The sequence below is a fragment of the Hemiscyllium ocellatum genome, chromosome 9 (genome assembly GCF_020745735.1).
Source record: "Hemiscyllium ocellatum isolate sHemOce1 chromosome 9, sHemOce1.pat.X.cur, whole genome shotgun sequence".
NCBI classification, from domain to species: domain Eukaryota; kingdom Metazoa; phylum Chordata; class Chondrichthyes; order Orectolobiformes; family Hemiscylliidae; genus Hemiscyllium; species Hemiscyllium ocellatum.
This window is the reverse complement of record NC_083409.1, coordinates 42,392,268-42,410,539: the sequence shown is the minus strand read 5'-3', so window position 1 is coordinate 42,410,539 and position 18,272 is coordinate 42,392,268. Positions and strand designations below refer to the sequence as shown.

Genomic DNA, 18,272 nt, shown 5'->3' with positions numbered 1-18,272 from the left:
TGACCTCGCACTTTCCCACTTTCCAAATCAGAGTGCATTCCAGAGAGCTGTGGTATACTTGGTTGATCTCGGATAATGATATAAACAAATCTGCAAGATCTCATGATGTATAAAAGAACTCTCAGGTTCATAATGCTTGCTTTTTTTAACTGTATTAATTTCTGTAGTGAAGTTTGTTTTTTCTTTAAAACCAGGAAATCTTGTGGCATTGCTCTTTCAGTTAATTGATTGGTATTTGAATTTCTCTTTAAATGTTGATGGTCTCAATGGGGGTTGTGACAGGTTGAATACCAATTAATAGATATTGTTGGTAACTGGGTTTTATAGTGTAGAGAATTCAGCAACATGTGAGACTAGTGATGAGTTGGCAGGAAATACAGTTTGATAATGAAATCATTAACCTTGACAACTTGTGTGGGATTGCTGAACTTCTTCCTGCTCTGTATTTATGTCCTTGAAGCCGACATTCCAGTTAGCAACTTCTGATATTACTAATATGGACATACATCTGGTGGGCTCAGGCTCCCAGCAATGTGACATATCAGTTCTCCTATTCATCTTTTTGAACAAGATCTCCAGTGCATTCTTTGAGAACTTTACTTCGGCAATTTCAACCATTGCTCAAAGTATCACAATGGTGTTATCCATAATAAGAACACCACTTGCCCGGTACAGTAGAAACTGCATTTTGCACTTGTATAACTGCAGGGCTAGAGGGAAAGAGCATCTAAGAGTGTAGGCAAGAGACAAAAAAGCTCATTGTTAAGGCAGGAAGTCAGAATTATTTGTGACCCTCAGCCCCCTCCTAGGGTTAACCTAGGGTATTTTCTTATTTTTCGATCCTTTCCCTCCTTCTGTTGAATGTGTTGAGTTCTTGCACACAAGAAGTCTCAAAAGTACTAAATCATCACCCCAGAGCCCTGCTTCCCATTATTTATACATGAACCTTGATGGTGAGGTTTTGTTTTTGACTATGGGTAGCTATTTGTTTGTGTCTTTGTTCAATATTTGCACATCTGCACTTCTGGTAAGGATCACCAGAAATCAATCTACCAGATTTTTGCTCCTTAATCCTGGGTCACTGAATCTAATGGCAGGGGTTGACTGAAATCAGCGAACACTGTGCAGGCCGAGGATTGCAGTCTCCCTGGTAAGCATGTCACGACTGGGTAAGTGTGCTGAGCAACCAGAAAAGCAGGTTAGGTTCACTGCCAGTAGTGATTTGTTTCTATGAATCCAATCTATGTTAAATTGTTTCCCTATGGAGTATTATCTTGCGCAAAATAATCAGAATAGAGGCGACTTGTCTGGCTAATTCTGAGTCAGAATTAGCTACCATTTGCTAACAGCTGGTTATGTATAAAATGGGAACATGCGGGAAAAAAAAATTCAGGTTCATGCTGACACTTGCACATCTGCTGGCAAACATTTTGAGAATATTTATCTTTGATGCAACCTATTTGCTTTTCCCTTTCCTCCGTTATTGACCAATGTTTCAACCTTCCAGCACCAATTTTGCAATGCCACGTTAAACATTGCTGTTCCTTGTGATACGTTGAAGATATTTTGCTTGTCAAGGTTGCCTGGAGCTTTTCATGTTTACTGTTGCAGATCGGCAGTCAAGTCATGGGGAGCATGTTAGAGATAGGAAAGTGCAATTACAAGGAAAGAAGGGGAGCTTCCTTCTGCAGTAGAGAAATTGAGAGGAAATTTAATGCAGATTTTAAATCTGGCATGTTTTAATAGTATTAGGGTGACTTAATGTTAAATATGTTTTGTCCATCTCTCTCTCACACACAAAAATCAGTCCCTCATCCCAGTCCAGGATAGGGGTTGGGAGGTCATGTTGCCTTTGTCCAGAACATTTGTTTAGCCACTTTTGGAATATTGTGTGCAATTCTGTCACCCATGTATAAGAAGGTTGGTGTGAAACTTGAAAGGGTTCAGAAAAGATTTACAAGGATGTTGCCTGGTGTTGGAGGGTTTGAGCTATCAGGAGAGGCTGAATACTCTGGGCTTGTTTTCCCTGGAGTGTTTGAGGCTGAGGGATAACCTTATAATGGTTTATAAAATCATGGGGCCACGGATAGGATAAATAGACAAGACCTTTTCCCTGGGTTGTGGGAGTCCCGAACTAGAGGGCATAGGTTTCGGGTGTGAGGGGAAACATTTAAAAGGGACCTAAGGGGCAACTTTTTCATGCAGTGTGGTACATGTATTGAGTGAGCTGCCAGAGGAAATGGTGGAGGCTGATACAACATTTAAAAGGCATCTGGATGGGTATATGAATAGAAAGGTTTTCAGGAATGTGGGCCAAATGCTGGCAAATGGGGCTAGATTAATTTAGGATATCTGGTCGGCATGGATGAGTTGGACCAAAGAGTCAGTTTCTGTGCTATGCATCTCTATGACCCTATGGCCTTCTCCTAATTGTTCACTCATCCAGTAACCCTTTTTATGAATGCTCCCTCCCCTCTCCCATCCAGCAGCCCATTCCCCATCTCAGCCCTCCTCCTACTTCTCACACAATAGTAATACCCATTCACGACTCTCCTCACCATCACCACCCCCTCCCCCCACCAACACACACACACACACACACACACACGCACACGTACTCACTCATTGAGCTGCTTCTCTTTTCCCCTTTGGTCATGTCGCTGGTACCTGTGAAACAAAGTAGTTATCCTAGGTTCGAAGCCTGTATGTCAGTAAGATGCAATGCTTGAGGTTGTCACTCACCTTTCCTGGCTCAGCCTCACAGACGTGCAGGCCTTCATGCAGTGAGCACTGTGAATGGGTTACTCCTGCAGGCCTCTAGCCATGCACGTAGGCTCGTAAACATCCCGAGTCCATTCAAACTGACTGCCAGTAGTGTTTTCTGAAGTTAAAAGAGCACTTTCCGCTCACCAGCCACTGTATGCTTTCCAATGGAATTGTTTGGGTGTTGGCCTGTCCCCTCAGTGCTTTGAGGCTGGGGTTACCCCTCCGACTCAGCCAAGGGGGATGCTCCTGACCCCAAATGTGATCTCTGCCACCTCATACAGGTCTGTGATCCACTGTTTAGGTATTCTTCATTGAAAGTGAAAAGTGGATATTCGTCCACTGCGCAAATTGTTTCCTTTACCTTAAAAGAATGAAACTTTCAAATACAGTATTGTGAAATGTTTGCCACCACTTCACTAATTCATGCAACTTTACTCAGGTAAATGAAGTTTTCTTGTTTGAGATAATATACAATAGTATAATTAAGATGACATCAAGATCTTCACTGAGTACGGACTGTTAAATGGGCAACCTGTATTTTTCCTGAAGGTCAAATCAGAGTTCAGGATCTCTATCTCCATTTGAATGTTGTGAGTTAGTTCAGTTTGGCAGTGGTGTTGTTGCATACCTTTTGGTTAATAATGATATAATACAGGACAGCTGTAGGTTATTTTGTAACAGATAGTTCTCCTTTTCATGTTTTCACACCTGACATGAGGTCCATGAGGCTCAAATGAGCGAATTATTAAGAGCACTTCTCTTGGGCCCTAGAAAAGCTACCGGTGAGACGATGTTAGTCGTTAAATCTTGTTATCATTAAAATTTGCAAAGCAACGACTCATTGTATGTTGCATCAATTAGCCTTTTGTTAGAATGAAAACAGCAATGGGAATGACAGAAAATTGCGCATGAAAAACACCAAACTAGAGAATAGTTTGATTTTTTTTTAAACCTTATGACTACTGATATCGTTCACCTAGTGATAAAGTCCCAAGCTCATCAACGCAATGACATGTTTATTCAACCGTGCATCTCATTGGATGTAACACAATCATACATCTGTTACATTGTCAGTCTTACATAACTAAACAGTGCAGTCTATAATAGATAGCGTTAAGAGAATACTATTATGTAAGGAAAAAAATATCCTTTATAAAATGACCCTTCTCCCACTAACAATGCGATCAGAGCTTCAATGTCCCAAGATATAAGCACTGACAATGTAAATGATTTTACCTGTGTTGAAAAAGAACTGGTATTATCACTGAAAAGCTGATACTGCTGTCTTAATTAACCATATATTTTGGAAAGACTTGCCAAATAATTTAAAATGCCCAAAAAGATTATTTCTTTTTTTGTAAAAAGAAAGCTGATTTAATCCTTGTTCAAAATCCTTGAAGCTCCTTTAGCCAGAGAACGTGTCATGTTAATTTCTACCATTTCCTTTCAGGTTACAGTGGCCTTGATAAGTTTCTTTGAAACAATGTTGCTGGCTTATCTCAGCTATAAGGTAAGCCTTTCCATTTGAAATGGTTGCTTGGCAACCCATTGCTTGCATGAAGTCTCCACATTCGGGGATCTGTCAGATTGATTTTACTCGTTGGTCATGATACAGAGGTCTGCAGAATTTGCATAAATTGAATGGACGTGAGGGAACAATCTTTACTGGTTCTGCTGTTAACCAGTAATTGTTTCATTTTACCACTCAGATAGCAAAAGTTTGCAAATAGCTATATGGTAGTGGATTAAAATATTAAATAGTGGAAGAACATGGAAGGGTACTGTGTACAATGACTATTAATTCTTGTTCTTGTGAATATGTTAACAAATTATTAAGAACATATACGGACATATTGTCCATTATTACAATAGCAAGCATCCCAGAAATAAACATACAAAGTGTAGGAAACCAGAAGGTGGTTATCTTTATTTGCTTGGGCAACAAAAGAAGGTCAGTTATAACTTTAGTGTACCTGGGCTTTGTTTTTAATAAAGCTTGGGAAGATGCAACCTTGTTGTGTCAGAGGCAATTAAAACCACCAGGTAGGAATTAATTAACCTGCCACAGAGCTGAACATTGCATAATTTTGGATCACTTATCCTGTTACATTGGCAAGTTTCTGAGAGAGGTTACATCATCATTTTGATGTCCACACTGGCAGAAAGGGCTATTTGGAGCCAGAAGCTGAGAGAGGCATCCCGAAAGGAATTTCCCGGAATGGTTTTGGAGAGAAGGGACTAGTTATGTGGACAGATTGTAGAAACTGGGATTTTCTCATCCATTTGGGATAGCAAGTGGTGACATTTCAATTCAAGGAATTGTGAAATCAAAAGCTAATCCAGTGGTGACTGTGTAACCATTGTCGATTGCTTTAAAAAGCCCATCCAGTTCACTAATCTCTGCGTGCGACGCAAATCAGCCCTTCTTGTCTGTTTTGGCCTGCATGTGACTCCAGACTCTAAGCAACGTGGTTGCTTCTTAACTCCCTTCAAATAAACCTGTTGGACTATAACCTGATGCTGTGTGATTATTAATTTTAACCTTCAGACATGGCATAGTACATTCTGTGAAATTGCTATTAAGTCCAAACAAAAGAGTGAAACTGGATGGACACCCTTCTGTTGACCGAGGCACCAGAAACAACAATGGCAAGCAGAGCCTTGCAAAAACCCCTTGGTTACTATTTGAAGAAAAGTCCAAAAATTGGGAGGCCTGTTCCGCAGACTAGTCGAAGTTCTGAAGATGGGTCACCCAACCCAAGATGTATGCTCTGATTTCTCTCCGCAGATGTTGCCAGATCTGCTGAGCTCTTCAAGCATATTCTGTTTTTGTTTCTATCGAAACCAGTCAAACTCAGAGTCATAGGCTGCGAATGCCAGTATCACCATCCCTGGCCATAGCCTGGCCCAAGGTTGGTGGCACGTCCGGAACCAGTTTTCCTGGGAGTCCTCAACCTTCACCTTCCATCCCTTGGCTGATTGTCCCGCCTCCATTCCCACTTGTGTTAAACCAGTCACTTACAGCCCATTTCCATTTCTCTGAAAGCATATTAGGGATCTAGAAATGGTACCGAATTCCCTTTCCCATCTCGTGAAAGGGGGTGGCACGGTTGGTCAGTGGTTAGCACTGTTGCCTCACAGCGCCAGGGACCCGGGTTCAATTCCAGCCTCAGATGACTATCTGTGTGACGTTTGCACATTCTCCCTGTGTCTGCGTGGGTTTCCTCCGGGTGCTCCGGTTTCCTCCCACAATTCAGATATGTGCAGGTTAGGTGAATTGCCGTGTTAAATTCCTCATAGTGTTCAGGATGTGTAGGTTAGATGGATTAGTCAGGGATAAATATGGGATAATAGGGTAGGGGAATGGGTCTGTGTGAGTTACCCTTCGGAGGGTTGGTGTTAACTTGTTGGGCCAAAAGACCTGTTTTCACACTGTAAGGATTCTAGCCTGCTTCCTCTCTCCACAGATGCTGCTGGAACTGGTGAATAATTGCAGCATATTCTGACTTTACTTTCGATTCCATCATCAGCAACGTTCTGCCTTTATATGGCTAAATTTTACATCTGCTCAAATGGTGTTTAAAATCACGCAGAGTTTAGAGAAAAGGAATAAATAAAAGAAACCTTTGCTGGATAGCAAGGGCTGTAATGAAGGGAATTGGCAAATGAACTAGAGAGAATATGAGGAAGAACTTTAATATGAGACAAGTGGTGCAGATTTTTAAAGTATTGCCTGAAATGTGGGTGAAACAGATTCAATAGTTCCTTTAAAAAGGAAGTTAGATAAGTAGATTAAGAGGAAAAGAACTCCAGGGGTAAGGATGAAGGAGTCAGCATGGATTCAGTGGGCCTAATGGCCTCCTTATCATAGGTTGCACCTAGGACTACCAATTCCACTAGGAATTTTTAAAAGCAGTTTGCTACACTGTAATGCTTGGCATTTCAATCAGTTGAACCCCACTCTGTACATTAACGCTTAAATAAATGAGTAATAACACGATTAATAGACTCCAGCACTGCTCAGCTAGACTTTCCTTCTTCCTCATAGGTAGCTGAAATTTAGTTATTTTGTCTAAATAAAGCACTTTAAGTATAAGGAAGTGCAGGTCTGGACAAACAATCAATTGAAATTCAATTTTTTCATACAAATTACACAGGCAAAGTTAATTAGTGCATTTTAAATCTTGAATTGTATTTTAAATTTAAGATGCCATTTCTAAACTTTAAGGTTGCTTGCACGTTAAAGATTGGGTTGAGAGATTCTGGCTGGGGATTGGTGTGGATTTGAACAACCAGATTCCCACTGGGAGCTAAAGGCTTAATTTAGTTTCAACTGGCAGCGGTGTGAGACCATGCAATTTTAAGTATTGAGCATCATTGATGTATCACTAGTTCACTGCTTATTCTCGAAGTGGTTCCTGGCCTCTGAGAATACCTCAGAGGAAGAAGGCAGCAATGCATGGAAATGATAGCACTGCTGGCTTTGGGGAAATTGCTTTTTATATGTCGAATAAAATCAGATACGACGGAATCTGGGAATTGAAGTTTTGACATTTTGCTCACATGTTTAGTTTCTGCTGGGCAAGTAGAATCGAAATTGATTTAGTGCTTGTTGATTTAGAAGCTCTTCAAATTCTTCATATCCAAAAATGATTACATCAGTGAAATGGGCTGACAAATGTGCAGTCTTTCCTACTTCTTCACCTCCAGTTTAACACTCCAAAGCTTCATTAATGTCAATGACTATTGCTTAACTGGTTAAGTGGTTGTTGAGTCACTTGAGAGACATAGAAGTGAGCATTATTGCTAGCAGATTTTAATTGCTCATTTTTCTGCTTTGAGGGTAAAAATTGCATAACAGTTTCACCCAGAAGACTATGCAAATAATTGATGGTTTGTGATGCTGTATTAAACAAAATGACAGATTTAAACCCTTGTTCCAAATAAGAGGGAAAAAAACCCCACTCACTCAGCTATGAGCTTCTTTATTGTTTAATAAATTTCACAGTTGATATTGTGTCTGCAAAACTGCAGAAAGATTACCCTGCATGATATATTCATTCTACAGTGATACCATCTTAATTTTCAAAACAATATTTACAATTGCAACTGTTGTGCATGATAATTTCAAAGTCGAAGGAAATATTTCCAGTTTAGGGATGGGAACTTGACTATATTTTGTGAGATCACCTTGCTGGACTTTGGAAAATTTTAAGGAATGGAAAGGGTAGTAATTTTGCGGCAAATGAAACTTGTGTTAAATCTGACTCACAAGCCACCATAGTCTGCTGTGGTCGAAACTGTGTGGTATTCTCACATTATATTGATAGGGAAAAGAAGGATTTATTTTCTAACTTGGATTGTAAATCTGTTTTAAAAATGAAAGTTGTAATAATACAATTCATTAACTATCTTGTTTTAGAGGTCAATTCCTCTGCAGCGTTACTATATGTTGAGTTAATGAAATGTAAATTGTCTTTAAAAAACAAGGCTGCGAGAAGACCACCACATCTGTGTCCCCAACAGTTTTGGTTTCTTAAATCAGTTAATTTGCAAAGATAGAGAATTGACAACCAGGCCATGGAAAGTTCGTTCCCTGGGTAAAAAATGTGTTTCCCTGGTCACTTTTTGAGTGGATGAGCAGCAAACTGTTCCCAATGTGAAATTAATAATCCAAAAAATAATGAAATGTAATAATTGTAATCATACTTGCACTGAAAATCAGAAGAATAAAAATTGAATATGATAGTTTGACTCGCAGAATGCTTTGATGCATAACAAAGTTAGATTTCACATCAAAATAAAAATGTGTGAACTAACTCTCAGTATTGAAATCAAAAGTAAATAAACAGTGTGACGGTGAGATCTTTTCAGATTTACCTTTGCACAGCTGCATAGAGAATTACTACAGGCATGAAGCAATGCTTCAAATTACCAAGTCTCCCCGAGAATGTTTTCAACCCCATTTGTTCTCCTTTCATTGTTAGAATCTAACTCTCTGTGTCAATTGAATGGGCATTTGGATACTCATGAGTGGAGGTATATATGTGATGAGCTTAACCTTCCATTATGCCACTCTAGAAAGACTGCAAGTCAAGTGTATAACTGTTGTGCCACTCCCTATGTTCTTCAGTCACTCAAGAAGACTTTGAGGTTAGCAAACTGTTTGCTGGAGAAACCACTAATTCATTTACTTCACTTGCACATTGTCACTTACATCTTGCAAGAGTTAGAATTACATTAAAATGTTCCACAAGTGATCTTGTAGAGTGACAAGATTTTGGTTTGAAATTATCATCTAATGATTCTACAGCATCAATTTACAATTTAAGCTTGTAATGTGATTGCTTGATAGAAGTGGCTTTATCTCTTCCAGCTGAGAGCATGCTCATGGGGTTACAGCAGATGGAGTCCCTATGCTCAGTGATGTCAAAAGGCAACCTTGCATGGCATATGGACTTATGCAAGTCCACATTACTGGCAGAGTTAGCATTTGCTCGCTGCTGGTCTTCCCCAATTTTGTTTTGTGAGATCATATTGCTGGGATACTTTAATAACTGGAAAGGTGAGTAATTTGGCAATGATGAAACCAGTGTTAAATCTGGTTCAGTCTGCCGTGGTCAATACAGTGCCTTATTTTCTTTTGATAGGGGAAAGGGATGATTTTCTTTTCCAACTTGGATTGGAAATCTGTTTTAAAAATAGAAGTCGTAAATATATCATTAGTTAACTGTCTTGTTTTAGAGGTCAACCCCTCTGCAGTATTACTATATAAAGTAGTAATGTAATTGTGCTGCCATACATCTGTCAAATTCATTAATATAGAAAGGTTGCAATAAAGTTTTATTGGAAGAGAGAGGAATCTCACTGACATAATGGAAAAAGATATGATGAAAAATTAAAGCCAAATTTAATTTTGGCATGTCATACAATTATCTTACTCCTCTGTATGGGAGCAAATTCAATAAATAGGGCTCAGCTCTGAATTCAGTTACTCAATTATGCATTATTTGCAGACATGGATATCAAAGTAAAAATGTATTCAGTTGTAATCTTTTTGGTGAACAGCTATTATGGTGGGTTAACTTTCAATATAAAACATAATATATATTGCGTAGTCCATTAGTTGGTAGTTAGACCACTGGAATCTTCCTTGCTCCTTCAAAGATGATCATGTCAGTACCATTTGTCCCATCTTATTTTTCCACAGCCAAAATATTAGTGAAACTATACAAAATGAACTTTATGGATTAGTTTCAGTTTGAAAGTGAATACAATTATAATTGTCCATTTGCAGAATGTAGAGCTAATTTCACAGCTCTACACTATGCGGCTGATGCTGCTCAGTGCCTCTGCATGGCTATGCAAGGAACAGCTGAACTTGCATAATAATGCAAGGTCAGTGAATTTAAATAATTTCATGGTCTTCCCACTGCTTATTACGTGTTGTGCCAGGACCGCAATGAAGTATTAAAAGCATGAATCATTGTTATTATCTCTGAGTTCCAGGAGGAAGCTATTGTTGAAGCAGCAGAGTGTGAGTGAGGAGAAAGTGCCGGGTGAATTGCAGGGTGACAGAATTTGTTGGTCAGAGGGCAGCCTCATGGCCTCGTTCAGTTGCTGAGCCCAAAGATTCAGAACTCGCCACAGAATTTGACTTCAGTGATTCAATCTGGAATTAAAGCTCATCTCTTTTCTTTATTTGTTCACTGCATGTGGGCATCGCTGGCAAGGTCAACATTTATTGCCCATCCATAATTGCCCAGAGTTGGACATCTTGTCATGGGACTTCAGTCACACATAGGTTAGACTCGGTAATGAGGGCAAATTCCCTTCCAAAATGACATTAGTCAACCAGACGTGTCTGTCTGACAGTTAGGCGAGATTTTCAATGTCAGATTCTTAAAATATAATTCAAATTTTACCATCAGCCAGGGTGGGATTGAAACTGATCCTTCAAGTGGTGACTGTGATATGATTGCTGATTGTCATTAAAGCATATCTGGGTCATTTATGTCACTTAGGGAAGGAAACTTGCTGACATGTGACACCAGATTTACTGCAATCTGGTTGGCTCGTAATGCCCTCTGAAATGGCTCTAGTAAGCCATTCAGCCGGGTCAAACCACTCCAGAAAAGCCAAAAAACAAAAACATCAGACCTGGCCAACTCTGCAAAGCCCTCATTTCGCACACATTTGTACCACAGTTGGGAGAGCTGCCCCACAAAGCAGTCAAACAACAGCTTGACTTGGTCACACTCATGGAATCAAACATTCAAGAAAATGTCCCACACATTCCCATCATGTTCTGACCCACTAGCAGCACAAATGCCCCAGACCCGTTAGCACAGTGGTCCATAGTTTGGAGGGATTTGGCCTGGATATCCTCAACATTGATACCTCATGATATCAGGTTAAACACAGGAAGTCTTCTTATTGCTACCTATCAACATCCACCCTCCCTCCCTCAACTTCAGCTGGTGAATCAGTACTCCTACATGTTGAAGACCATTGAGGGAAGCACTGAGAATGGCAAGGGTGGTTCTGGGTGGGAGACTTCAATCTCCTACTGATTATTAAGACCACTGATAACAGAGTTGGCTGAGTCTTAAATGACAGAAGATGTCTGAATCAGCTGATCTGGAAACCAACAAGAGGGAAAACCTATTATTCTGGTTCTACCTGTCACAGATGCATCTATCCATGACCTGGTTGATAAAAGTCACTACTGCATGGTCCTTGTAGAGATCAAGTCCAAGATTCACTTTGAGGAAGCTCTGCATCATATTGTTTTGGCACCACCGTGACGCTCAATGACGCTGAACTGTGAGCCCTCAGCATCAGTTGAATTATATTCAAACCCAATCTGTAACCTCATGGTTCAGAATAGTTCTCCACTCAACCATTACAATCCAGAGTTGGTGACATAGTGATTTCAGTTGGGAGGACATTCCCAATGGCGTCCGCAAAATGAATCTGTTGAGGTGATGGCCTCGGGCTATTGTCAAGGGAATGTTAATTCAGGGATCCAGGTGACCTGGCAGATGATGGAATTTGAATGCAATAAAAATCTGGAATTAGAAATCTAACAATGACTGTGAAACTATTGTTGATTGTTGTTAAAATAGATCTAGTTTACTAATGTCCTCCAGAGAAGACAACTCACCACCTTCTCAAGGGCAACCAGGGAGGAGTAATAAGTGCTGGCTCACCAATACCCATAAACCATGCACAAGAAAAACATACCAGGAGAATCATCTATGGTTTAGTAAACAGCATCTTATCCTCCAATATCTGCCAGCAGTAGGAAACTTCCTTAGCATTGACCAAGCATTGACCAGGGTCACAGCACATGTGACCAAATCTTGGTTCTTACCACCTATGTCAAAAAAGGATTCCTTAACAACCTGAAGACAGGCATTAAGTTAATGACCTCAAAGCTACTCTTGATGCATTATGGCTCACCACCCTGCCCAGACTGCTTCCAACCTGGATTGGGACAGTCAATAAAACACTTTTGCAGCAGGTGATCTAGAATTGACCTTGAACAAGAGCGAAATGCATTGAGAAGTCCGGCCAATGACCTACCTCACAGTGAAATGCTAGCCCCAACTCTGATCTGTTTGTGCAGAAATAAGCTGCCGAACACTATGTCTCACAAGTTCATCTCTGCTGGTGACATCTGTTGTACCACCCAAACTCCAACCTTCCACGCCCTTCCAGACCCTTAACAAAGATGTTATAAAATTGAATGATTGCTACAAAACTGGGTTTGAATCTCTCCAAGCGTTTCTAACATATTCCATCACCACAATGCCAGTCCAAACAAAAACTGCCTAACTATGAATGGGCAGAGGTTAAAAGACACTCACAGACCAATATATTTGTGTGCAAGTCGAGGTAAAACTTAGTTCTTCTGCTGACATCCTAAAGCAAATGTCCATACCAGAAACAACCTGTTAACCAAACTCCCTGGATCTATGTGGCACAGTAGTCTGGACCTTGGCACTTGCCCTGTCTTATTCCACAGTGGGGTATGTTCACTATAGAGTATCACAGGCACATTGTGCTGACACCCAGTTGAAGGGGAAAATGCACATCATAACAAGAGCCCTCAGACAACACTACTCCCCTGGCTTTCTTTCCTCCTGAGCAATACTCCTTCCCTGCATCTGCTCACTGACTAAAACCAGCAGGCGGCTTGAAACTATTCATGCTGCACCTCATAACCTTTTCTGGAGCTTCCAACCACATAGCATCAATGTTGATTTCACTGGTTTTCGCACCTTCCCTCACCCCCTCATCACAGATCTAATCCTCCAACTCAGCACCGTGCTCTTGAACATCTCCCACCTGTCCGTCTTCCTTCCCACCTATCCGCTCCACCCTCTGCTCCGACCTATCACCATCAACCCCCGCCTACATCCACCTATCGCCTTCCAAGCAACCTTCCCCCTCAGCCCCACCCCTCTCCTAATTACCTGTCAGCCCCATCACCACCGCCACCACAACCCCCTTCATACGTTCCTGATGAAGGGCTTATGCCCAAAACATCGACTCTCCTGCTCTTTGGATGCTGCCTGACCTTGCTGTGCTTTTTCAGCGCCACACTGAGTTCCGCCATCTGCCATCCTCACTTGTTTCCAACCTGTTCAATCCACTAACTGCCCATCTTCCATCCTGGTGTCTCATTTAGAGCATCCTTCCAGAGTAAGATGCACTAGAATCATTCTTTAGATCAAGGAATGAGAAACATAGAAATCGCTACAAGTTCCATGTGATAACTCGGATGGTCGAATGGAAGGCCTTAATGTACCACAGGGAGAGTGATCCTTGCTAAACAAATACAAGAGAAGCCAGGACCCTAATGCAGCCAAACTCCATCTCTGAAGATTCCGTGTAAATCACTTACACAATTGTCAAATGGTATTGCATATTACCCAGGCGGATCCTCTCTAAGGAATTCGAACAGACATTGCAACTCAAGACTGGGCATTCATTAGGCACTGTGGGCCATCAGCAACAGCAGAATTGTACTCCAGCACAATCTCTAACCTCATAGCCTGGTATATCCCCCATTCAACCATTACTATCCAGTCAGGGGATCAGCCCTGGTTCAATGGAGAGTGCAGGAGAGCATGCCAGGAGCAGCCCTCCAGATGAGGTGGCAACCTGGTGAAGCCACCAAACAGGACTACCTCCATCCCAAACAGCATAAGCAGCAAATGATAGACAGAGCCAGCGATCCTCCAACCAATGAATCAGATCTAAGCTCTGCAGTCCTGGTATATCCAGTCATTAATGGTGGTGGACAATTAACTAACTCACTGGAGGAGGAGGAGGCTCCATAAATAACCCTATCCTTAATGATAGAATAGCCCAACATATCAATGTAAAAGATGAGATTAAAGCATTCACAGCAATATTCAGCCCGAAGTGCCAAGTGGATGATTCATCTTGCCTTCCTCAGTGGTCCCCAGCATAATGGATACCAGTCTTTAGCAAATTTGATTCACTCCATATGATATCAAGAAATGATTGGATACTGCAAAGGCTAGGGGCCCAGACAACATTATGTCAATCATACTGAAGTCTTGTGCTCCTGAACTTGCTGCTCCCATGGCCAAACTGTTCCAGTAGTGTCATAATGTGATATCTACCTGATAATATGGGAAATTACCTAGGTATTTCCTATACACAAAAAGCAGAACAAATTCAATGCTGCCAATTACTGCCCCATTAGTCTACTCTTGATCATCAGTAAATTGATGGAAGATTTCATCAATAGGGCTCGGAAATAACCTGCTCAGTGACAGTTTGGGTTCCACCAGAGCCACTCAGCTCCTGACCTCATCACAGATTTGGTTTAGACATGAACAAAAGAGGTGAATTCCACAGTTGAGGTGGAAGTGACAGCCCTTGACTTCAAGGCTGCATTCTACCGAATGTGGCATCAAGGAATCCTGGCAAAACTAGCTATCCGAGGCAAGCTCTCCACACTGTGAAGTCATACTTGATGCATGGGCAGATGGCCAAGGTTGTTGGAGGTCAGTCATCTCAGTTCCAGGACTTATCTGCAGGTGTCATAGGCTTAAATATCTTCAGTTACTTAATCAATGATCTTTTTTTCTTCATAAGGTCAGAAGTGGGGATGTTCACTGATCATTGCACAATGTTCAGTCCATTTGTGACTCCTCAGATACTGAAGCAGTCCATGTTCAAAAGCAACTGGACAATATCCAGGCTTGGACTGACAAGTGGCAAGTATCACTTACACCCACACAAATGGCAGGCAATTACCATCTCCAACAAGAGATAATCTAACCACCATTCCTTGGTGTTCACTGAATCCTCACTATTAACATCCTGTGGGTTATTATTGACCAGAATCTCAACTGGACCTGTTAAGCAAACAATAGTTCAGAATATTCCAGCAAGTAAGTCACCTCCTCATTCCCCAAAGCCTACCCATCATCTGCAAGGCACAAGTCAGGAGTGTGATACATTACTTCCCACTTTCTTGGATGAATTCAGCTCCAAGAACCTCCATATTACCTTGGACAAAGCAGCCCATTTGATTTGTACAATATCCGCAATCATCCTCTCCCTCTACCAAGAACGCTTAGGAGCAGCAGTGTGTACTGTACACACTGCAGAAATGCACCAAAGAGCCTCAGGACATATGACAGCTTCCATCAAGAAGGACAAGGGCAGATATATGGGAATACCATTGCCTGCAAGTTGCCCTCCAAACTACTCAGCATCCTCGTTTGGAAAAATATCACTGTTCTTTCACTATTGCTGGGTCAAATTCCTGGAAATCCCTCTCTAACAGCATGGTAGACTGCAGTACATGGACTGCAGTGATTCAGGAAAGCAACTCACCATCACCTTCTCAAGAGCGACTAAATGCTGGGCAGCCACTGACGTTCACAGCACACAAGTGAATAAAATGAAACAGAAGTGCTGTGTGAAAGGCAGAGCCGAGTGATCCCAGAAGCAATGGATCAGATCTGAGCTCTGCAGTCCTGTCACATCCAGTCATGAAAGGTGGTGAACAATTAGACAACCAGCAGGAGGAGAAAGCTCTGTAACTATTCTTATCCTTCACAATAGGGGAGTCCAGCATCGCGGTGCACCAGGTGAACCATCTCTGGTCAACATCTGCCAGAAATGCCGATAGAACATCAGTCTTGGTGTCCTTCTGAGATAGCCTGAATTGCAGATGTCATATGATTTAGGAGCAAACTGCAACATTAGGCTATGTTCCTCTTGAGGCAATTCAGATCTCCCTGCACGATGAAACAGCTGAAGGCACTGTGTTGAAAATTTGAGCCCCCGAAATAGCCAGGTCCTTAGCCAAACTGTTTTGATATGGTTAAAGCACTGGCATCCACCCAGAAATAGGGAAACTTACCCAGATATATGCTGTCCACACAAAGCAGGATAGGTACACTCTGCTAGTTACCATCCCAGCAGTCTAATCTTGATCATTAAAATAATGATAGAAGGTGTCATTGCCAGTGCTATCAAGTGGAACTTATTCTACTAGTTGTTCTGCCCCTAACCTTATTACAGCCTTGGCCAAAATATCAATAAAAGAACTAAATTGCAGAGCTGAGGCCTAGATGATTTGCCATAATATCAAAACAGTGTTTAATTAAGTGCGACATTAGGAGCCCTTGTAAAATTGGAGTCAATTGTAAATGGGAGTGAAGAGGGAGAGTCATATCTAACATAAAGGTAGTTGGCCATCTCAGCTCCAGGACATCTATGTTGGAGTTTCTGAGGATAGTGTCTTAGGTTTCACCATCTTCAGCTGCTTTATCAATGACCTTTGTGTCATGATAAGGTCAGAAGTAAATGGTCAACACCATCTATGATGTTTCAGGTATTGAAGTAGTCCAATATGTACATGTTCTGCAAGACCTGGAAAATACATACCTGTGGGTTGATAAGGAACAATTACATTTGTGCCAAATAATTCTGTGAATAACTCACTATGGACTCTCCAAGGCCTATCACATTTATAAGACACAAGTGAGGATGGTGCTGGAATGTCCTCTACTTGAGTAGATAACTGCACCTCCAGGAACACTCAAGAAAATTAATAACATTCAGTGCAAAGTAAGCCCCATGATATGCACCAATCCACCACATTAAAATGTTCACGTGCACCACTGTCTCTATGTAGTGGCAGCAATGCATACCACCTGTAAGAGATCCTGTAGCAACTCAAGACTTGGGAATTATATCACCGTGCTGTCACTAGTAAGGTCCTGGAATTCCCTTTCCAACAGGCTGTGGCTGTATGTACACTCCCAGGGACAGTAACAGTTCAAGCAGGCAGCTCAGCACCACCTCCTCAAGGGCATGGGCCATCAATGTTGGCCCAGGACTCTGTGAAAGAATTAAAAAAACAATGTTCAGTTAATTTCTAATTGTATTCTTGAGCCCAGCTTCAAAGAGAATTGACATTGTGACGTGCAGCTATATAATGCTAATAGTCAATAAACAAATTCACAATCTGCATTTGGGCTCTGATCCTTTTCCCTCTGCTGGAGATTATGGAGTGTGCACTTATTTCAGAGATCTCTGCAGCAATGGTTCTGAATCCAGCCTTTGCTTTTCTGAGGATTAGTTGGATTGATCTGGAGTTCATGCGAACAACTGACTGTGTCCTTTAGCTTATATAGGTGGGGCAATTGGATTGAAATTGTCACAGTGCAGCAGTTCAACTCTTCCATTCACCACAAAGTTCTGCTGTCTACTACCAGTTTGTGCCCATACTGAAGCAGTACCAAGTAGCCAGTCAGTGGTAGTGGTCAGTATAGATGATGTTGTTATCTCTAGTTGTAGCAGTAAATATATAAATCCTGTCTCCTCATCTAAAAGACAATGGGCAAATTCTTATGAGCAACTGAGCAGTGTGAGCCACGGTGAGATGTATTGTGGAATCGCGCAAGGTGATTGGCTTGATGTCGAGATCATTTTGTTGCAACATCTTCACTTTACTCAAGAGGTATGATGAGATTCTCATGAGGGAGCAGCAAGTTCTCAATTGGCACTCTTTGTTGCTTGTCGAACACCTTGTTACCAGCCCAACTCACCATGGGCTGCAGCCGTACCACAATCAGGGTTAGATATCCATGGCTGACAAAGGAAGTCAGGAAATGTATAAAAGAAAAAGTAAGAGTGTATAAAGCAGCCAAGAGCACTGGGAAATCAGAAGATTGGGAAGACTACAAAAACAAACAGAGGATAACAAAAAGAGAAATAAGGAAGGAAAGGATCAAATATGAAGGTAAGCTAGCCAATAATATTAGAAATGATAAAAATGTCTTTCAATACATAAGAAACAAATATGAGGCAAAAGTAGAAATTGGGCTGTTCCAAATTGATGCTGGAAGGCTGGTGCTGGGAGATAAGAAAATAGTTGAAGAACTTAATAAGTACTTTGTGTCAGTCTTCATAGTGGAAGACATGAGTAATATCCAAGAGTAAAA

The 18,272-nt window shown here is 41.3% G+C and overlaps 1 protein-coding gene across 4 annotated transcripts in view; it reads left to right on the top strand.

The window, feature by feature from the left end:
• kcnt2 (potassium channel, subfamily T, member 2) overlaps positions 1 to 18,272 on the top strand; it is a 686,368-nt gene that overhangs the window by 272,397 nt on the left and 395,699 nt on the right. For all 4 annotated transcript variants that reach the window (XM_060829715.1, XM_060829714.1, XM_060829713.1 and 1 more), the window contains one exon: positions 4,217 to 4,276. In XM_060829715.1, the coding sequence (XP_060685698.1) occupies positions 4,217 to 4,276 (60 nt within the window). The remainder of the gene's footprint in view (positions 1 to 4,216; positions 4,277 to 18,272) is intronic.